The following is a 23,844-nucleotide window of genomic DNA, read 5'->3' as shown; positions in this document are numbered from 1 at the left end:
GTTATGCAAAGCTGAATCTAATTCTTCACAGACAAAATGTCTAAATCACTTGTGTGTGACTATGGAAAGACATATTTAAGATCGGAACCAACAGTTCTAAAGATGGACAATTAGAAAGCTGGAAAGAACTCAGAGATAACAAAAGAAGAAATGTAATGGTCAGAGATGGCCAAGGCCCTCAGGAATCCAGAGGACAAACAGCCTGTCAACCAAATTAGAAGATATCAGGGGTTATACTGTTTAGTAATTATCAGTAATTTTCAAAACACAAGCTCATAGCATAGAAAGTTTTATCGCTAGCAAAAAAATCAAACTTTATCTCAAAGTGAAAATATTTCAAACATGTGCCAAAAATGTAGGGATGATGCTGTAGGTAGATGTGCATTTGATGATATTTGTATAAGAAACAGTATTAAATAAAAACTCTGTAGTTGCTGTTAGTATATTATAAGTGAGCAATTAGCATAAGTCCTCACTAGAATCAAGCTTGTTTACAGTAAAATTCACGAAGAAATTACTATCCTAATAATCTATTATACTTCAAACAACTCAGAATTTCTATCAAGCCTTTCCAGTTGCTTTTACTTGAGTTGCTACATGCTAATAACTATCATCAGTGCTAAATCAAAGGCCATCTATCTATCTATCTAGTTACCCACTTCTACTGGCAGTCATGATTTTTGGCCTAGCTGTTAACATGGAAAATTGCTCACCTATCTAAAAGCACAGGATGTAGTACTGCTAAGTTAAAAAAAAAAAAAAAACAAATTCAAATTTCCTCAATAGGATCTCTTTGTAAGAAAATAAGAAGCTTTGTCTAAGTCTGTGGGAAGGCAGAGACATTGCTCAGCATGAAAGGTAACGGATTAGCAATGTTGATAGCTGAAATCCTCTACTTATCCTTGGCAAGGAAAATGACAAGATAAGCTTCCCAAACTAGGTCCCTAGGTGTCTGTGCTAGGTCTGAGAAACATTCCATTTCTCACCTTTCACCTGAACTGGGCATGTGTCATACAGTTCTTCAAAAGACAATTCACCCCACACTGCATTGTCTCTTTTAAGTGAGAAACAGCCTTATACATGAAATTGTTTCAAGGGTACTCCGTGGAATTTTGATTAGCTTCAGACATCTGAATTACAATGAAACTGAATTCAACTGTAAGTGCCACATTGCTTGAGGTCTAAATTGTTTTTAGTTTGTCACACTCACACAGTGAAGCAAGATTTCATGAGAAAAAAAGTAGACGCAGTGTACCAAAATCTTATAATATGAAGCAAAATAAATAGTTCTAGAATTACTGCAGCAGGTAGCTTGATTCGAAACATGGTTTACAATTTATCTAATAGTCTAAAAAAACCTTTACTCATTAAAAAAAATTTTCTAAAAAAGTTCTAACAATATAAACAGGCAAATGAATACAATTACTAGTTTCACCAAAGCAACTTCAGCTATTGAGAATTTCATTAAAGAAAGGTTTATGTCAGAGTTGATGACACTGCAGCATATTCACAGGATATTCTTTACAAAGTTGTGAAGTTTCTGCTTAGGGACCTTTTATATGAAACATACTGCTGCGCAGGTTATGCCTTATAGTTAGTTCATCTCCTAAGTTATTAGGAGAAAACAAGGAAGTGATATGTCAATCTGTCACTGAAAGACACATTGAATATATGTGCCAGCACAGTATATATAATAATCTGTCAAAGTTTTAATACATGGGAGATACCAGTGGTTAAAAATCAAACCACAAAAAAACTTCCTGGTAACAGTGATTCCAGTTAGGACCCTAATAGATCAAAATTTTAATTGAAAATTGCATATTTAGTCTAAAACTTGCAGATATTTTATCAGGATTATCAGTGAAACTGGTTTTTAAAATATGATGAAAAGTCTATGCTTGGGGCTTAGAACAGCAGCAACACAGGCAATTTCTGGATTGAGGATAAACCATGCTAGCAACAGAGGATCTTCTAAAATTTAACTATAACCACCTTTGGGACTACTTTATCATGTCTAGTTATGCCATCCAATCCATATGTGACCATCTGGATACTTGATTTGCCTTACTGATTTTGAGTGCTTTAGTTGTTCATTTACCTGTATGTACATATATTTGTGTGCCTTCTAATACCTAATTTCCATACTTCACATATTCTGCTAAGCCTGCAGAGGCTCTTTAAAACTGTTCTCAGTGCCCTTGATTGTATGCCACTTTGCAGTGGAATCTGATCTCAAATGTGTCTATGATAAATCAGGGGTGCTATTTATAGATAGATATCACTGTATATAGCAAAAAGAAATTTTAATTACCTTAAATAAAATGGCTCAATTTGACAAAGGAACAAGTGACTAAAGTTTTCAAAGGTAAAAGAATTTTGCTAGATTTTTGGAAAATAGATAGTAAATATAAAGGTTATATTCTCTTCCTCCCATCCCTAGTACCTGAAAAATGAATGGGTATTTGAAATAGAATTCAGTAAACAATAAGTCTATTTCTGTTGATCATATCGTAAAAGCTTTTTTTTTGAGGGTATAAATAACTTGGCAAATATTAAAATACATTCTGTAGGCTTTCTTTACATTGACTCCCCAAATTTTAGTTGAGAGCTCATGACTGAATAGGCAATTTGTCATTGATTTGAAACATCATTTTTGAAATATAATTTTCTAATCGTGGCTTGCAGTGTTAATATTTTTCTTTTCTTTTTTCCTATCTCTTTCACAAGCCATAGGGGAACATAATACTCTTTGGCATAAAATAATGCACCTTTGCAAATGTTGTGGATTTCTGAAATAGCTAATACACCTAAATCTATAGCACGTAAGCAATTTAAGTCTCAGCATGAATACACTCTTAGACTATTATAAATTAAAACTGCAATTGTAAAAGGAAAATTAGAGAAACTAAGTATTTAGAGTATTGTTTATATACTAGCACACATTATTACAGCTTTTGCTCTTTTACTGTTCTCGTTCTAATTCTGACATTCTTAATAAATACCTACATTCCTCGTTGTCATGTATTCCCATTTTACTTAGCAATAGATTTATTACGATACAGACTTCTACATTTTCATACGGTATATTTAAATCTAATTATTTAAACCTTAAAATCATCAGTATGCAACTAAAATAGTCAGCTAATTTTCTTCCTATTATCTTTAGTAACATACCAATTGACTTCTTTTACATAAATGAATACTTTCTTGAACTGTTTGACTTATGTTTTTTTTTTTAATGAAATAAATTCTTCTCTTCTAACTAGAAGTCTGCTATTAACGTAAGTCACCTGGGAGCCTGGCCAAAGTCTGAAGCAGCACAGCTGAAGGGTACAGCCATTTCATAGGGTCCTCTCAGAGAGTATTTGGTTTGCTTTCCTAACTTTCTAAAAATAGTAGATTACACAGGCCACCTCCATCTCATGGCTCAAGAACTCAGAAAAGGCTGGACTATGGATTTAAGCAATACACAGGACACATTTTATTAAAGAAGTCAGGATTATTACAAGTTTTCTAAATTTTTTTCCGTTTACTCTGTGAGAGAATGCAAATGATCTAGCGGTTACTGGCATGGAAACCTCATAACGCTCCCAAATTTCAGAACTTCAAGCATGAGTCATACAGTTACTTTAACAGTTTTAAAATATGTTTTTGATCTATTTTAGCCACAAGACTGAATACAAGAGGACTGCTATCTGAAAGGAAGGATTCTAAATACTGTACAAAGAATCACATGTGTCAGTTATAAATATATACACACACACGTAAGAAACATGTTTTTTAACATAAATGCTTAATTACATATTCAAAATTGTTTTAATGCTTAACATAATTATTTTACTAACATTTAAGAAGCTACTGTCCTGGGTATGCAGCTCCATCATAAATAAATTCATGTTTATTTTTTTCCTCTTATTCAAATTTAAAATATTTTACCAAGTTTTAGACACTGTAATTTAAATTTAAATTAAATTTAGTTTCTCTTAGAAAGACAAAGAAAAAGGACAAAGTTTGCATTGATTAGCTGCTGTAATGAGTTCATTTCATAAATACATTTAAAATCTTGAAATTATTTAAAGTCCTTGATGTGGCAGTTGAATCTTGTTAACCACATAGCATGTCATTAAGCAACCTTGCTGTTTTATTCAAAAAGGGACTGTTCTGTGGCCATAAGTGAGCAGCAACTAAAAAAAAATATTTTGAGATGGAAAAATAGCAACTGAATAGTAATGTTTCACAATGTTTCCAAATGTTGTAGAAGCAGGTCTTCTGTGTAACCACTCAATGTCACAGCCAAATTTAATGTCCTTCATTTTGCAGCTACGAGTGCACCATCAACTGTCTGTAGGATTCAAAATTGGATTTACTATTAATTGGGTCAAAACAGGGTTACTTATGGCCACAGCTGGTTACCGACAAGAGTAATTAGCTCTTTGCCCCTCATTTTATGGGTCTCAGTCTCTAATTACACCTGAACTCAGCCAGCATGAATTTAGGAATACACATTCACGGAGGTACAACCACTGTGCCCTTCACTGATGCCTCTCAAAGGAAAGGGTGAAGAAAGTCTCAATGGGAGTTTATAACTTTTGCTTATTGATCTTTAGGACTATGACATTAAGAAGAATCTAACATTTTAAAATATTTTTGTTGTTAATACCTCCTTTCTGTTCAACTCTAAAGATCATATTCTTGAAATCTTTGGCAAAAACTTTAGCAAAATGAACAGCCTAAACTGGACCAGGAAACAATGAACTGAAACAATTAACTCATAACTCACCCTGATGTTATTAAAGAAAAGATTATTATAGCACCATATATTTTTAAAGACAAGATGGATCTATGAGACTTTTACTTCTCTACATATGTAGAAGTGATAGTGTCCTTCGCTCAAAGGTCCAAAGAATTAAATTAGGACATTCATATTCAAAAGCAATTTGATTAAACCAAGTAGGCTGAAAGTACCCAGGAACACATTTCTAGTCTTGACCTTGTGTGTCAAAATAAAGATATTTATGTTATCTTTTAAAAGACTCATTTTCAAATATGATACCTGAATTACAAATCCAATGACATTTTTGAATGTCAAGAAACACTAAAGTAAATATTTTAGTATTATGGTGCCCACAAAAGCTAACTTTTAACATTTCTAGCTAAGACTATTACAAATAAAAAAAAAACATGATCTAACAGAAAATAAACTGCTAATTCACATTAGAATTTTTGAAGCTGGAAAAATCCAATAAACAATAGTACTTATGAGTTTCTACTTATTTATAAAACTCACATGCAACAAAGTTTGTGCCTCAGGTAAGGTGCTGTAGCAGCAGTTCAGCACCTTACTTCTAGTTACATTTTCCATAAAATGCGTGGCTCTGGCCTGAAAATAAAATGCCCACAAAATAAAAAGAAAATCTAAAATGTCAAAATATTAAAAGAGTAAAAAGTCTATCCAAGTTTAGCTGATTTTAAATCTGCTTCTCTTTTGCAACTGTACAATGCCTTTACCAACAAATGAAAATCATCCTCATTCAGCTATTGCCATGGCCTTATATATAATATATGCATATGCTAAGCACTCACAGGTAGCTACATTTACCATTTCCAGGGACAGACACTCACTTTGCCATTACTAAGTGAAAAATATGTCAACACTTTCTGCCCTAGCAAAAAAAAACATGCAGTGAAAGGACTGATAAAGTTATTCATAACAAAGTTTGGCCAGACTTGATTCTACTGCTTCTCGTAAAGTTCCCCAGCCCAACATCATCAACACACTGTATAACTAAACTATGAACAAAGCAATCCATAATCCCATATGCAGAGAACTGTATGTCCATATACCCCTCATTCAATCATTGAATATCCTTAAAAGAATATAATAGTTACTCACTTTCAATGAATCAAAGCAGGCGATTACTCGTCCATTTTCAACTTGGCAGCTTTTCGAAGGATGTGCAAATTTACATTCCGTGTCTGGCCGTGAGCAAGTCCCCCTCTGGAACTCTCTACATACTTCCAGTGTTAGCCATTTTGTGTCCCGAATTGGTGTGACACTAACAGCCATGTTTAGATTTTACAGGTAGTTAAATGTTTCAGTGAAACCAACAAACCCAACCCCCACAAAAAGAGCAACAACCAAAAAAAAAAAAGCTGAACTGATGATGAAAATGTCCCCTCAAAATACTTTTCCCCACTCCCTGCTTTAAAAGTACATGGAAAATTGTGTCGTCAATATCAAGGAAAAGATCTCCCACTAGAAATTCACAGCATGAAACTGTTAATTCAAAGAGGTTTTGGTTTTTAGAGAAATACTAGGATTGTAAGTAGATGAACGTTTAAAAGTAGGGCCTGGTATCAGCCTTGTGCTCTCAGTAACCCCTTCCCAGTGCCAATTTGGAGCCCAAAATGCAAGCATGAAAACGTGGCAGACCCTTCGACACCGAATTTCCAAGCTGCTTTCAGCAAAGTTGTCTGAAAGGGAATCTCCTCACAGCTGAATTTGCAATGGAGTTTGGTGGTGCAATCGGTATTGATTAGTTTGGCATAGACAGATGCAGCAGTTTAGAGCAAAATCGAGAAAATGATTTTTTTTTCCTCCTTGATTTCCTGGCAGAAGATATCTTACTTTTTCAGCAAACTTTTCTTTTAACACTAAAGCAGCCTAGGGCAATGCCAGATACTTAGAGCTTTTCTCTTGATTATAAGTAGAAATGGGGGTGTCTGGGCTAGAGGTGGAGGGTGGATGTGCTGTCGTCACAGTCTAGCTGGCAGCAAGCAAGGCAAAAGCAGAGACTGCTCTAGAAGCGGTTCCAAGCAGCAGAGACGTCAGGAAAGGCACTTCTTAGTACCAACCTGTAGAAAAAAGAGATAGGTTAAGATTTACTAAGCAGCACTTCACTGATGTCCTACAGTATCACAGCCTTGCCATGTGATACCAGACTAAGTAATATTCAAGTCAGCCTCTCTCTCTCTCCCACACATACACACACAAAATACTTACAGTGAGGCATATTGCAGCCAGCCATCGTAGATTTATTAAAAAAAGGGGCCGTTTCCCCTTGTGAAGCAATGCATGATAGAGAGATAACCAATCACAGATAGTGTTGCAGCAATATTCTGGGCAGAAAGCCAATAGTGTGGGTTGTCTTATGAAAGGTCGCGCCTGTCAGACGTTCATTACTATGCTATAAGCACAGAAAATGTCCATCAGATGTGACTTATTCCACTGCAAGAGGACGAGCATGTGGGTTTTGAATTTACCCAACATGCAGTTAGTGGACTAAACCATGTTAGTTTCAAAACAGCTTCTCAGACAAGTCTAAGCACTTGAAGATCATTACCAGGGAATAAAAAGCAAGGTTTAAAAATTGCAGCTGACTTCCAAGCTGCTTTCCCTCCGGCTCTGCGCAGGGACGGGCACTGAACAGCCTGCTCCTGCTGTCCTGACACGTGAATAAAAAAGGAAAGGGGTGTTTACAAATGGTACATTCTCCTGACCTATCCAATTCACTTCCTTCTAAAGCCCAAGTCCTGCCCCTCCACTGAAAACAGCACTCATACTGTAAAACTATTCCATTGAGCCCGCAGACACTTTGTCAATATATCACAGGCAGGCAAGATATGAACAAAAGCATCCTCTATTCGTACATTTTTAAAGCAGAAGCTGAGGTCATGTGGGGAAAATAAGGAGTGCAGTGTTGTCAGTGTGTCTGGTAAATCTGAAGTCAACCTCAAGGGAGAAAGTGATTCCATCGCAGAAACATTAAATATTAAGTGAGCAATTTGATTTGAGCAGCGTGATGCACTTCAGAAGTACAATTCCAAACAAAGCTGGAGGGTGGGGGATGAGGGATCCCCTGTTGCCTGATGATCAGTTAACTCAGCACCACAAGACTACTTAGAGCAGGGCATTTTTACTTTTAACAACTTACTTTTTCTATCAGGATTTTTCTTCTTTTTTTTTTTTTTGTTTGAATGTTGCCAATGAGGAAAACAAGGCTTTAAAAAGTAAAATTTTCACAGTATGATAACTAGTATTTGATGATACTTCTTCATGAGCCAAAATTGCTCTATTGGCATATGGTATATTTATAATTTTTGGAAATTAGAGTATAGGATATAAATACATACGTATGTTAAAAAACACGAACATCTAGAACTTAAATTGTTTAAGATTAATATTGCCATTTTAACACTAAATTTCGTTTAAAAAACTACTTTCCAAAACTATTTGGAAAATACTACAGTAAGACTACAACTTTTGATAGAGATTTAAAAAATCAATCAAGCTTGGTGGATCACGCCTGTAATCCCCGCACTTTGGGAGGCTGAGGTGGGTGGATCACAAGGTCAGGAGTTCAAGACCAGCCTGGCCAACATGGTAAAACCCCATATCTATTAAAAATACAAAAATTAGCTGGGCGTGGTGGTGGCACCTATAATCCCAGCTACTCAGGAGGCTGAGGCAGAAGAATCACTTGAACCCGGGAGGCGGAAGCTGCAGTGAGCTGAGATTGCACCACTGCACTCCAGCTTGGGTGACAGAGCAAGACTCTGTCTAAAAAAAAATTGTAAAAACCCATGGCTGGGCACAGTGGCTCATACCTGTAATCCCAGCACTTTGGGAGGCCGAAGCAGGCAGATCACGAGGTCAGGTGTTCGAGACCAACCTGGTCAACATGGCAAAACCCTGTCTCTAAAAATACTAAAATACAAAAAATTAGCCGGGCACGGTGGCAGGCACCTGTAATCCCAGCTCCTTGGGAGGCTGGGTGATTCTCCTGGAATCACTTAGAACCTGGGAGGTGGATGTTGCAGTGAGCCGAGATTGCGCCACTGCACTCCAGGCCAGAAGACAGTGTGAGACTCCATCAAAAAAAAAAAAAAAAAAAAAAACCTCATCACCAGTGTTCAAGAAATATTTTGGTTTTCAAAAAAGTTCCTAGGTCTTAATGCCAGTTTCTATAAAAAAAAAAAAAAAAAAAAAAAACAAAGGTCCAGTCATAAACTGTAAGCTGTGTCTATCTTCCTGAAACTTTGTTCTGCATTAAGAATTACTCAATGATTTCATGCCTTGAGAATGGACCACCTGCATGGTCAACAATGTCTTTACTCCTTCTCTTCAGAATCTTCAAGTGCCTCACATGTAACTATTCTCTTCCTCTAAAGCCAGCTAAGATGGTACTTCCTCCAAAAAGCTACCAAGATGTCATTATCCCCATCTCTATCCATCCATATCGTAATACTGCCTTCTCTGAATTATCTCTGCACCTATGCCCTATACAGTGTTTTATTTCCTTATATATCTGACCCACTAGACCATATGTTTTTAAGGACAGAAAAAATATATTATTCATCTCAGTAACCCCATGGCTTAGCATAATGATGCAAAATAGATGGAGTTCCAAAAATATTGGTAAACTAAATTATCAATTGCTGCATCAGGATTTGGATTACTTCTAGGGTACAAAATATACAAACACACCCACATGAACACATATATGAATACAACACATGAACACACTGAAACATACATTTGAAAACACACACACACACACACACACACACACACACAATCATTGCCTCTATAAATTATTATGTTCCAGGGTCACATAGGCCCTTTCACTGCCTCACAATCTAGCCCTGTCCTTGGACAGCTCCCTATCTCATTGCACACGGCAGCTTTTTTTTAAAACTTCATTACTCTTTCTCCATGTTCATTAGCAATAGTGGATAACAATATTATGTGTCACGAATATTTCATAGCCATAACAGTAGCCCTTAAGCATGAACTTTTTCTTACCTTCCTACCCACGAGTCTTTAACCTATCTTTCTGTATCTTTCTTGGTCTCCCAGTTCTCCCTCCTCCTGCCCACAGTTAAACTTCCACAAGCCTCCACCTTGACTCATTCATTCTCAAGACCTAGTTCTTTTTCTGCCTCCTCTATACATGCACGCCCTGTCTTTCAGCAATTCCTTCTCTTAGCTTCCAAATGTGCTGAAGAAACTCCAACATGCAGACGGTGACATGGCAGGAGGAAGAGGACCCTGCCCTGGCTAGCATCCTCCTCTCCCTAATGCACTTAATCCATCCTTCCCAAGCAAATATCTAAAGAGTCATCTACCGTGCTGTTTTTCTGCTTCTTCCTTTCCCATTCACTTCTGAATCCTTATCAGTCTGACTTTCACATCCATTACTTTACTGCTCAGCAAAGGTCATCAATGCTGTCAGGAAAGCCAAGTCCAAAGACTATGTTTTGTTCTTGCCTTTACTTGACCTGTAACATGATTTACAACTCCCTCTTTCTTGAACCTTTCCCTTTTAACAAACTGATACATTTTATCTTGTTGCTTCTCTCAGTGCTGTACCTCTTGTATCTCCCCTGGAGAGGAGTTGCTGAGGGTTCTTGGCAGGTGCCAAGACATGTATGAGCTCCTGGGACTTGTTACATGCTAACTCCCTGTTTGGTTTGACACACACTTCCTCACCCCTGCAACTTGGCAAATTCCTTCTCCTTGTTTAAATTGCTGTTCAAAAATCACCTTCTCTATAGGACTGGGTCAACTATGCTAAACATTATTCCATCTCAGAATGTTTCTGGTACTTTGTAGCTCTTCGTACCTCTCCCCCTCAATGTTATATATGCCCTGACAACAGGGTGTAGGTCCAGTGTCTTCCATCACACAGTTCTTGGAACATAACAGATCTTTTTTAAAAATGTTTGATAAATGAGTAAACTTCATTCATACTTACAGAAATAAACATGTATGGGAGGATGTGGTCCCAACACTGATGAAATAGATTATTTAATATCATGATCTATGGCACCCAGACAATATATGTAAGAAGACTGGTACCCCAAGAAATATCTGCATTGCTTGGTAGTCATATCTAAATACAACTAAAAATTAATTTCTAGAGTTGATTATTTTTCCTTTTTGCCAGGTTACAGACAATCCCTCAAGTACAAAATATACTTTGATTACTAAAATGCTTGCAAATCAGTGTTCTGATTATATTTATTTTCTGTAGCAGAGAAATTCTATTTACTTCAAAAGTGCTATTGAAAGCATTATCAACATAGATTTGTACCATTTAATTGTAAAGGACATAGACAAGGATGATAATCAAAGTATTAATAATTAGTTCAGGCATAGACACTGAACAATTAAAATAGATACTGGCCATTATGCATTAGTCTAGCTAGACCTGATAATGTATGTGCCTGCCCTTGATATAGGGCACTGTGGGTAACAAACTCAAATTATATCCTATAGATCAATTTCACTAAACTGCTGATATCAGATTATTGTTTTATATTCCTTCTCTATATTAAAAAAAAAATTTCAAAAAATAGAAATCTCTTTTGGTAAATTAAGATTTTATAGAATTTGGATCAATACTGAATTCACAAAACATTAACTAAGTAATGGGGTTTTGTTCTATAGATAGATATAATGTTTAAAGATATGTGGGTAATGTCCAGATTATGAGAATTCTTGCAAACATATTTGGCCTAAAATAAATTTTGTCTGTAAATAATTATTAAAGGAAAGATTTCTACTAATGGGTACATTGCTTCTGAGGTAAATATCTGACCTATATTTCAATACATTATAATAAACTTCTCTGAACAACAAAAATATTGTAAGAATCAAACTTAAGGCCGGGCACGGTGGCTCACGCCTGTAATCCCAGCACTTTGGGAGGCCGAGGCAGGCAGATCACGAGGTCAGGAGATCAAGATCATCCTGGCTAACACGGTGAAACCCCATCTCTACTAAAAAATACAAAAAATTAGCTGGGCATAGTGGCGGGCACCTGTAGTCCCAGCTACTCGGGAGGGTGAGGCAGGAGAATGGCGTGAACCTGGGAGGCAGAGCTTGCAGTGAGCCGAGATCACACCACTGCACTCCAGCCTGGGTGACAGAGCGAGACTCTGCCTCAAAAAAAAAAAAAAAAAAAAAAAGAATCAAACTTAAAAATCTGAATAATAGCTAACAGCAGTCCCTCTTTAACCTACTGATCACATTCCAAACGCTATAGTTTCTTGCTTTATCTGACATCATCTACAACACTAATATTCTGCCACAAGAACCAATTTCTTTTTGAATGATATCAGAAATCATGTATATATTCTACTTTAAGATAAATATAAGGGAGAAAATAAAAAGGAAAGAAATAAAATTTGAAATGACAGAGATAATAAAAACCGAGAAAAGGATAAAGAAGAATGAAATTATTCTTATTCTTTCAACAATTATTCTTAAAAATTACATATATATATATATATATATGGCTTCATATGAATGCCTATTTAAGAGTCACATACCTACTGCTATAGAAGATAAAGAGATGCTTACAAGGTATGAAAATGAAATTCTCTTTTGGAGAACTGGATGGCCTCCATGAGCAAGGTTAAATTTCTTGCTCACATATGTTTACTAATCATTGCAAAAGTTCTTCTAAAGCAAATATAGGCAATCAGTCCAGTTATATCCCAGAGTAGTTAGCTGGTAATTTTGAAGAATTTTATTTAATATGCTTTTAATGTTGATATAAGTTATATACTGAGGAAGTTAACTAAGTAATTTTTTGAGGTCGTTTATTAAGACAGTTTCAATCTAACTGAAAGAGATGGCTAACTTCACCCTGTAAGTTTGGAGTTGATAAGAAAGAACCCCTTGCCCAAAACCACAACTTCTTCCCCTGGCTCACTGGTGTCAACAAGTCCATAATTAGCAATGCAGTTCTTTAGTAAACTAAGTTTGCTCACACAATTATTCCCAGGGTTTGTCCCAAATATTAACAGAGATTTCCATATACAACCAACCAACTTAGCATTTCTGGAGGCTGTACAGCCATCTCTGTATTCACTAAGGTGCTAAGTAGAGTAACAAAGATGTTATACATTATATGGGAAGAACTGTCATCTGAATGAGTTAATGCAGCCTTCAGCACTATTCAACTCCACATAGCAAAAAGCAGAGGTAAGTATTTCTCAGTGAGGGGTAACCACACTACCAGCAGTACCCATGGCAATTTCAGGTGATGCACAAACAACATAATTTTAACAGATGGATTAGAATGCTAAAACTAGTGTGTCCGGTCTGTGATTACATCAATATTATAACTTAGGAAGAAATTAAAGTTTAATTTACAAATTTAAAGGGCCGGGCACCGTGGCTCACGCCTGTAATCCAACACTTTGGGAGGCTGAAGTGGAGGATTGCTTGAGGCCAGGTGTTCGAGACCAGCCTGAACAACATAGTAGGACCCTATATCTACAAAAAATACAAAAATTAGCCAGGCAGGGTGACAAATGCCTGTAGTCCCAATTACTCAGGAGGCTGAGGCAGGAGGATTGCTTGAGCACAGGATGTCAAGGCTGCAGTAAGCCATGATCACACCACTGCACTCCAACCTGGGCAATAGAGTAAGACCCTGTCTGAAAAAAAAAAAGTATTAATTAAATAAGTTTTTAAAAAAGATTTAAAGAATAGATACATATACACACAAATATACCTAAGAGACTACACATAAATGAAAATCATGAAGGAGATATGTAAATGACTAAGTTTTAGCAATACTGCAAAGAAAAAGATAACTTTCAATCACACATCCTCTGGAATGGCATAGAGACTGCCAATGTGGCCTGCTGGTCTGCCACATTTCAGACTAGCTGCTGCCAAGAAAGGAAGATTGTGTTTACTAACTCAAATAAGTAATCTAAGCTCTGTCGAAGCAGTCTTTTAGAATTCTGATCCATTCAACAGTTTGGTTCCCTAAATCACCTAGTGGTCTACTGTAGGAAGGATAATGAAGGAGTGTCGGTTAGGTGACACACTACTGCCAAAGATTAGAATTCCAGAGGCAACTAAACTGTATTCCAATTAGAAAATGATTGTTGATCCTTAAGTATTTATATTTAGGACAAAACAGAACATAAAGCTTCTATACAGACAATGATTTAAAAGTGAATTTTGAATTAATTCCTGTATCAGGCAAAATTTTTAAAAATGTAAAAGGTATAAGCTCACTAGAAGATAATTATCACAATGAATCACTGCACTTTGCATACTAGCTCTATACCCCAATAGGCCTTCGTCCAAGTCCCTACTGCAAAGTTATCTTCTTAGAAGATTTTCAGGCCACCATCCAAAGCACCCAACCTTCTGTTCCTCCCAACAGCAGTCCAGACTCGTTTTGAGAGAAGTACATAACATTACACTTCCAGCCTGAGCAACACAGTGAGACCCCATCTCTACAGAAAACAAATTTTTAAAAATTAGCCACACATGATGGCATGTGCTTGTGGTCCCAGCAACTTGGGAGGCTGAAATGGGAGTACTGCTTGAGCCCAGGAGTTCAAGACTGCAGTAAGCTATGACTAAGCCACTACACTCTAGCCTAGGTAACAGAGTGAGACCTCGTCTAAAAAACAAAACAAACAAAAAAACGCCATCTAATACTACATAGTACTGTGAAGAAAGCAGAGTAATATTACACGCTTATCTCGCTATCTGCTTATCATTTGCCTTTGCCACAAAAATGTAAGCTCCATGAGAGAAGGCAGTGGTTATGCTAGTTCTCCATTAATAGAAACAGATCACCAAAACAATGCCTGGCCCAGAGGAAACGAACAATTAATATTTGTGGTATGACTGAAGATTTTTCTTAGTATATCAGATTAGTTTGTATTTTTGACAAATCACAATGCTTAAGCTATATGGTTTAGTATATTGGGGATGTCACCTTTATAAGTGAATGAAACCAGCATCAAACGTCACTCATTGGAAAGAGAACATGAGGCGATGAAGTTAAAATAGCAACATATTTAAATACCTCCTTGATTATGAAGTTGAAGAAAGATATTTTGAGCCACAGAATATTCGAAACAGATTTATGTGGCTTTGCAAATTTAAAATATTTAAATAATTATCTGTGAAATTCTGACAGAACCAGTCTTCAATTCCAGCAAAAGAAACACTGCATTTTTTCTGATGCTATTCAAAGAGGAAGTATTTTAACATTTCCTTCTACAAGAAGGTATAATGAGATAAAACTGTGAATGCTACTTAATTGTTCTACAAGAGAAAGCACTACTCCTAATTAGTGTTTTATTTACCTATATATTACACTAAGACATCATCTTGTTAGCCTCAGGTAGACATATCTGATCTGTCCATATCATTTAATATTTCAAAATAGTAAATAGGGAATCAGAACACAGACTACAGCAAAAGTTAAAATGCTGTTATGTGCTCAAGAGCTAAATGGTAGAAAAATCAAATCTCATCATCTTGGCAATTTTCAGGAAGAATGGTACAGTGACCCAACCCGAATCTGTCAATGTAGAACTAACACAACAAAAATGTGAACGCTAAATGAAATGCAATACACAGTAATGCTGTTATTCCCGTTACAATGTCCTGATTATAGACTTTGATCCTAAAGCTTACTTAAATGAGTATTATTTTATTTGACACAGTAACTAAGGGCCAAAATCATAGTTTTCATATTTAACCTCTATATCTTCTGAACATCACCAAGCTTCTTGCTGAGGTTGGTGGCACCTCTGCCTAAAACATTTAAAATATGATGCTCACTGCTTAAATAATGGTAGCAAATTCATCTGTGCATCCCTAATGACATTATTGCACAACACAAAAATAAGTATGAAGTTAATTGATCACAGAACTAAGAAAATATTTCCACAACACCTCATACATTGGTGAAATCTGCTGCATTTTGTACCTCTTTGCCCCTCTATTCCAACTTTCCCTCTCACACAGAAATCATTCTCACAACCAATAGTTATAAGATCTTCTCCATAATTAACCTATATTTTTTTCCTATTTTAGCAGACTCAAGTAGGATAAATTACAAAATCAACATGTGAAAAAAATGACAGATACAATTTAAAAAAAAAACCTGCCCAAAATATAAAGCATATCTCATTAGGATCAAACTTAATAGTTGCCACACTGTTCAGAATTTCTAAAAATTTAATGTGATAATTGCCCTCAGTACTACCCACTAAATCTGACCACCGAAGCTTTATCTTAACAAATAGAATTTGAATTTCCAAATGTCTGATTTTAAACCTGGTGTGATAACCTCAATCAGGAAAATTGTATTAGCTTATTTATATTGAATATGGCCCAAAATATGTGATTTAATTATTAATCATTATGAAAAAAAGTATAGAAAAATCTATGCCTATAATTAAATAAAAAGACCAAAATAATTATTTTTCAGAATACAATGACTAAAACCAATTACGAATGAGTATGGAATTGCTCGAATGTATCCTAAAAAAACAAATTAGTGAACTTCTCATGACACAACGTAATACACAAATATTTCCTCCATTCCATATAATCAGTAAAAGTCCCTATTATTTCACTAACATATTTCTTATTCCAAACTTACAAATACTCAAGCCACATAGGTGCTACACACTTTAACATTACAATCCTATGGATATTTCTATTGACTTATACAACTGACCTTAAGGATTACTTTTTAACAAATAATCTCAAACATACTTTTAAAAAATATACCAATGTTAACTGAATATATTCCTCATAATAATATATATTCTTCATAACAAGATATATCAGTTTAACTTGACTTTTTTTCAAAAAAATAACAAATTCACATATGCTCACAAACAAGAATAATGTTTTCACTGACTAACAGTGACTCAAGACCCAGTTGTTTTTCCCTGGTTTAAAAGACTAAGATACGCCACAAAACAAAGACATGCATTGACGACTCCTATTTTCACTTCAATGTAACTTAAATATCCTTTGAAGAAGGTTTCACATAATTCACATATCTAACTAGGTCCAGAGATTAAACAACAAATTATGTTAATATTCCACAATATAAAATATATTAATGATCTTTCTATGTCAATAGAAACAGATCAATATAATTACTTTTTAACAATTATATATTACTCCACTATATGTCCATTTTGTTATCAGTAGTCAACTAAGTTAATGCCCATTTTTCACTCTTTTAATCAATGCTGAAATTGCATATAAAAAGCTATGCTTATGAGTGATTTTAATAATATAAATCCTTAGAACATGAAGTGTATTCATATATGTATTAACTTTGAACTAGAATAAAAAACTTTAAGAAAACCTTTACCAATATGTACTTCCACCAAGAGTCAATAACATATTTTTCTATATTTGTTAAGCCTATGCTGTACTTTATCTACACTGTAAATTTCTCTTGTGGGAACATGCAAAAAAAGTATATCTGTTTTTCTATAAATAGAAATGAAAGCCTGTTTTTGTATTTTTCCAAAATATTTTCAACTGTTAGCCCTCATATAGCAGCTAATCAATGGAAACATTTGTAAAATCAGTTTTTCAACTCCTGTTGCATCAAAACATGGCATTTCATTCCTAAAACAATCATAGTATTTGCATTTTGTAATTATTTACAAAGAAACAGAGGCTGGAATTCGGAATAAATGTTTGGGTTGACAGGGTATCAAAATAGACAATAAATACTTTACTGTTATTTTCTTATTAACAAAAGGAAAATGTGTAGTTTTAAGAATCTGCAGGGCATGTTGTATTTGGGAAATCTCTGACAACACTATGTCATAAGAGTAAGGTAATGCTTTTTTTAATACATTATATCTACAAATGTCAGAAAATATCTGCTACCCCTTCCTTTTTTGGATGCTAACTGATTAAAGGAAATGGTTTCTGACAACTGCTATACATAATGCAAAGCATTATCAAACTAGCTAAGGCACAAGAGAACTCTGGAAAACTCATGTAGGCCCAAGCATATTTTCCCATGTAGTAATTTTCCCTGAGGCGGGGGTTCCACTTGCAGTCATTCCTGAGTCAGGAGTGGGGAGTCTCCCTGAAGCAGCATGCACTTCTAATTAAAATAACCAAGATAGGTATATACTCTTATATGATTATGCCTTTGCATGTATGTCCTCTTGGAAAATAAAAACATTCCGCCCTCACTTTGTCCTCCTCAAACTCTCTTTCTTAGTTATTAAATAACAGTCTACAGAATAAAGTACCTGAAAGTGAATTTTTAAAAGACTTCAAATATGGTTGGTTGACAGAATGTGAGCATTACCAACGCTTTTATTTTGACAATGTGATTTTACCGTGTAGTCAGAGTATAAATAAAGTTAGGCTTCTTGGGAGATGAGATCAAAAATTGTATTATTACAAATTTGTACTTTCAAAAGAGAATGCATATTGAACAGAAACTATAAGGGAGCATGAGATTTAGTTCCTTTGCTAAATAGAAAACAATATCTTTTTCTTAATTATTTTAATTGCACATAAGGTTCTGTGCATTCTGGAAAAGCTGTAACAAATAAGGAAACACAAAGAATAAACTACATCCTTTTAATGAGACAGCGATTAAAGCTCTACATGTTTCCATCAGCATCATATGCTCTTAAAAAGTAATGACCAGCTTTCCACAGCAAATCAGAATGCAATCGTAGCTAGCTAATAAACTGAAATAACTGCAAATTGTTTATTAACAGCAACATTTGTTTCTCTGGGATACTGATGCTCCAGAAAGATTATTGGATTATCTGAATCAGTGACTTGTGGGTAACTGTTAAAAATATATACCGTTCCTGGGACCTACCCTAGACCTACTGAGGATAGAAACCAGGAATCTATGTTTTCCCAGGTTATTTTTGATTCCATTAAATTTTGGCAACCATAATCAATCAAGGCTAAAATATTATTCTTACCAGAGACTGCTTACTGTGTTTCTACCCTATAACTTTACCTAAGAAACCAGAGTATCTTCTCTGATAAAATGTCCTGTTTAAAGATTTGGTGACACAATCTTTGATTATATTCCATCGACTACTTCAGCAAGCTAGTATGCTTATAAAATGTTACAAAAAAGCTCTGTTATGATTATTAATATTATTTTAAATCATGCATGCCACTGCACATCACTCTAAGATACTACACCATATACAACCTTTTTTTTTTTTTTTTTTTTGAGACGGAGTCTCACACTGTCACCCACGCTGGAGTGCAGTGGTGCGATCTCGGCTCACTGCAAGCTCCACCTGGGTTCATGCCATTCTCCTGCCTCAGCCTCCTGAGTAGCTGGGACTACAGGCACCCACCACCACACCCGGCTACTTTTTGTATTTTCAGTAGAGACGGGGTTTCACCATGTTAGCCAGGATGGTCTCAATCTCCTGACCTCGTGAGCCACCCGCCTCGGCCTCCCAAAGTGCTGGGATTACAGGCATGAGCCACCACGCCCGGCCACCATATACAACTATTAATCATGCCTCAAACCATTTATGTTTTAGTTCTGCCCAGCAGTTCACTACAACTTAGCATGCAAAAGCTACTTCACTGGTAAAAAAATCCCTCACAACATTTAAAGGAATACATTGGACAAATTAAAAGAGCAATCATGTAGCAATCTCAAAACTTTCTGTACTTTCCTATCTAATGTCTAATGAACTATCATATAAAATCACACACAAATAAAATGCTTTACAGATTGTGATATTTAGGTTCCTTATTTATTGCTTATAATAAGAACAATTTATAACAATAAAATTATTTTGCAAAAAAGATAAACAAGGAACCTATTCAACCTATAAAATATAATTAAATATTTATATTATAAATAAAATATAAATATTTATATTATAAATAAAATATATTTATATTATAAATAAAATATATTTATATTATAAATAAAATATAAATATTTATATTATAAATAAAATATAATTAAATATTTATATTATAAATAAAATGTAAAATAAGGATTAATGTGTGTATGTGTGTGCCCCCAAAGAATAAGGAAAAACATTTACATTGGATTTAGTCAAATCGTTTTCTTCATATACAACAAAAACCTAGTCCTTGGAATTTAAATTAAAGTAAAACCTCTGTGTTAAAGTTAATGGGGGAAAAAGAACCTCTTTTATCCTGGATAAAACTAAAAATGTATGCTCCTTCATTACATAATGCCCCTTAAAAAGATTAATTTTTGAAAAGTTGGCTTGTGCTACATTCTATACATGTACTGAGCTTTCTTTCTGGCTTATACATAAAATCTGCAAGGTGTTCATTTGGTTCTTTAATTTAAAAAAAAAAAAGTTTCAGGATGGACACAGTGGCTCATACCTATAATCGCAGCACTTTGAGAGACCAAGGCGGGAGTACTGCTTGAGCCCAAGAGTTCAAGACCAGCCTGAACAACACAGTGAGACCTCCGTCTCTACAGAAAATACAAAAATTAGCCAGGCATGGTGGTGCATGCCTGCAGTACAAGCTACTTGGAAGGCTGAGGCAGGAGGATTGTTTGAGCCCGGGAGGCCACAATAAGATGAGATCATGCCACTGCACTCCAGCCTGGGCAACAGAGGGAGACCCTGTCTCAAAAAAAAAAAAAAAAAAAAAAAAAATTGAAAAAAAAAAAGTTTCCACTGAAGAAGCCAAGCACAGAAATTTACTTTCCCAACAACTTATACATTCTATTATTCAAAAATAGCAAATAATATTTTATATGTTGACATACAATTTATTTTCATCCTAATTACTATTTGTTCCTCACAACTCTAAGAGATGGTTGGTTATATTATTTTGCTCATTTGTGAACAAATAAATTAAGGCGAGGCTTGCATGGTTAAGTGACTGACCCATTAAAATCCCTATGCTAAATAAATGGAAGAACCAGAACTCCAAATCAGCTCTTCTGATTTCAAATGTAAAACCTCATTCACGATACATGCTAGCAATTTAATACCAAACTTGGTAGAAATGACAATGACTACTAATATATACAACAGAAGCCAAAAGAAGGGAGAGAGATAGGGGGTGAGTGGGATTTATTGGAGGTACCACTACTGCATTGCTTGTGGTTAGCTCAGACTGAGGTGTGTGTAAGTGAAGGAGAAACCCCTGAATATTGATTCTAGAGAAGATAAGATGGTCTCTTTTACAGAGCTGAGAACGGATGCTATTGCTCTTTTATGTCCATGGGGTACACACTAAACATTAATAATGTATACCTGGAGACAAGATAATTCTACACTTCAGATACAAATGTCTTCTCAGTTAAGATTGTTAATCAATTTTGAATAGATTATGAAGTTCTAGATACTCGGTAGCTGATTTTGAAAGATTAATTGTCAAGGAAGTGGTCTTTGAGCATGATTTTTTAAAATTTATTCATCAGCCCTCCGAGCAACAGGAGCCTACATTTTCTTCAGAGCTTTTCTTAGAGAAGCTTAAAATATGTCTGCAGAAAACTTCCACGTAGGTAAAATGCAATGCCACTTTAAAAGTATAAAACTGATGTATGCTGACTATGCACACAGTAAGACTGATCTAGATAAACTGCTAAAACAGTATTTGAAGAGCAATGAAGGAGACAGAATACTGTCTGAAACATTTCAAAGCAATATAGTCAGGCCAATTTTTTATCAGGGTGGTGCAAAAGTAATTTCAGTTTTTGCAATCTTTTTTTAAAACTGCAATTACTTCTGCACCAACCTAATTAACAGCTGATAAAACCATTAAAAATCTGTCAGAAAGAAAGCACTGAGGGTTTGAAATAACATAAATGATTTTTTTCTTTTACATGTACTAAAGCTGTTCTCTATTAATATTGGTTACTTTTTGGCACAGAGAAATCACAAATATTAAGCTGACTTATAAAAAGAAAACCCAAAGTCAAAACAATTAAAAAAATTATAATCTTGGTTCTGCTGTCTCAAAATATTTCCTTTGAGAAAAATTACAGGAGTGTGTTTCTCTAATTGTGCTTCTTTTTTTAGGTTTTCTTTCTTTGTTCCCTACTATCCTAGGAAAAGAAATGTTTTCCTTCAAGAAATTCAAATACATTCAACAGTAACTTTATTAAATGAATATATTCATTAACAATATATAATACACATAAAATATGTGTATTGATTATATTAACTGTGTATTGACCACCTTTTATATGTAGCCTAGATATAGCGAGAATACTTGGATCCAGCCTTTAAGAATTTGATGTTTAATTAAAGGTATAAAACTAACACACAAATAACTATATATAAAAAAGGAAGCGAGAAGTACACAGTAGAGGTAACAAGAAAGCTTGGTAAGTTAAAGAGAGAGGTCAAGGTTAGTTTCAAAAGGGATAAGAAATGGAAGGTTGGTCTGGAAGGACAAGTTTCATTTGGTTAGAGACAAAAAGGAGTAGAAATCCAAACTGTAGAAATCCAGACAGTAATGGCAGGGATGTGGGAAAGCACTGCATATCAACACTGGAAGAACTGGTCTGTATGGAACACCTGTATGTAACGGGGCTGGCAGAAGATGACCCTGGAACTTTGGGCTGAAGCCAAATCAGTAAGGGCCTTAAAGGCAGGCTAAAGAATTCAGCCTTCACTTTTTTAGTAATTGGAATTCACCCATTCAAGACTTCACCCAAGGGCAGAGTCAGTATATTTAACTAAACACCCAAAGGGCTAAGAATAAGACAGTATATGGGATCTGAAGAAATCTTATTAAATAAACTCAGGACTTTTTCACTTCCTAAAGCTTCTGCTTCAGTTGCCAGGAAGCTGAGAGATAAATTTAGTGCCCAATTTCATCATAAGTACTTGTTTCATTTCTTTGCCTTCTAATTGATTAAAAACACCACCACCACCACCAACAACAGTCCTATCTGATGTGCACTTTACTTTTGTAAGCTTGATGGGGTATATATCACACGTAAATAAAATTAAAGTAACATTTGTCTTGATACCAGGGAAAGTTGTAGATGCAACACTTAGGTTTCAGAAGAGAGAAGGTAATTTATAATTTCCCCACCAAGTAAAGCTCATTCCCCAATAAACATTACAATGAAAGATGGCTGCATTGAATTAAAAAACTCAGTTACTGCAGTTGGTGATTGCTCTAAAATCTACAAGCACTGGGTTCAGCAACCTATCTTCCTGCCTGGCTGTCCAGTTTGACCTTCCATGTGAATCTGTGCTCCTATCATGATGCCAAAATGACCTTTTGAAACTTACAAGGCTTCCAAAGCTGCAGATATTTTCAGCTGTATCAGCCCTGGCTGTCACAGCATTCTGCATAGTGAGTGGCAAAACTGGAGCCTCCTGTACTGGCCTGACCTTTTAAACTCACAATATTTTGCTGCTACTCAAAATGAGTTTTCTCTTCCTGTATTATTTTGTGATGCTATTTCTCTTGTTTAATTGTAAAGCACTGATTCTAAGCATAAAATGGCATTTTTCTTTACATGAAAATAAAATCCTTCCTTCATGCATAGTAAATCTAACATTGGTAGATACTGTAAAATAAATATTTACTGGCATCTATAAATAATTTTTTTTAATTATTGAAAATCTTGTGGCAACAAAACCTAATAAAATGTCACTATTTCTGCAATGGCCAATTTGAAAATTGAGAGATGTCTAAATTTTATAACTGTTTACTATCTGTTTATGTTTACCATTATGTATTCAATATCTAGCACAGTGCCTAGAATATTAAAATTTCAAATTAATATTAGGTGAATGTAACAGAATCTGCATGTTTAATATATTTCATTTACCATAGTACTATTAAACTGAAATACAGGTGCTTAATTTTCTTGCCAAAAAATTAGTATATTAGCATGGAATCTTTAATCTGAATACACACACACACACGTCCCTAAGAATTCTTGGTACTTAAAGGTAAAATCATTTTCAAATCCATTGATACCAGGTCACTGACAAGCTGAAAACTGTTATATGAATAAGTTAAAACTTTAAATTTGCATAGGTATATTAGAATACCTTTATTTT

The 23,844-nt window shown here is 35.1% G+C and overlaps 1 protein-coding gene across 50 annotated transcripts in view; it reads right to left on the bottom strand.

Annotated features, from left to right (window-relative positions):
- MBNL1 (muscleblind like splicing regulator 1) overlaps positions 1 to 23,844 on the bottom strand; it is a 224,368-nt gene that overhangs the window by 161,746 nt on the left and 38,778 nt on the right. For 24 of the 50 annotated variants that reach the window (XR_010155357.1, XR_010155358.1, XR_010155360.1 and 21 more), the window contains one exon: positions 5,894 to 6,855. The exons of 18 other annotated variants lie outside the window; for them this stretch is intronic. Coding sequence is in view for 28 of the 32 variants with exons in the window: in XM_063806314.1 (XP_063662384.1) it covers positions 5,894 to 6,067 (174 nt within the window). In the remaining 4 variants the exon portion in view is untranslated. Of the gene's footprint in view, positions 1 to 5,893; positions 6,856 to 7,003; positions 7,433 to 23,844 lie in introns of those variants that run through there. 8 more of the 50 variants (XR_010155359.1, XM_054681182.2, XM_054681184.2 and 5 more) reach the window with 1 other exon arrangement.

Source organism: Pan troglodytes, chromosome 2 (assembly GCF_028858775.2).
Source record: "Pan troglodytes isolate AG18354 chromosome 2, NHGRI_mPanTro3-v2.0_pri, whole genome shotgun sequence".
Taxonomy (NCBI): Eukaryota; Metazoa; Chordata; class Mammalia; order Primates; family Hominidae; genus Pan; species Pan troglodytes.
Note: the sequence above shows the minus strand (reverse complement) of the source record. Positions and strands in the feature narration are given on the sequence as shown.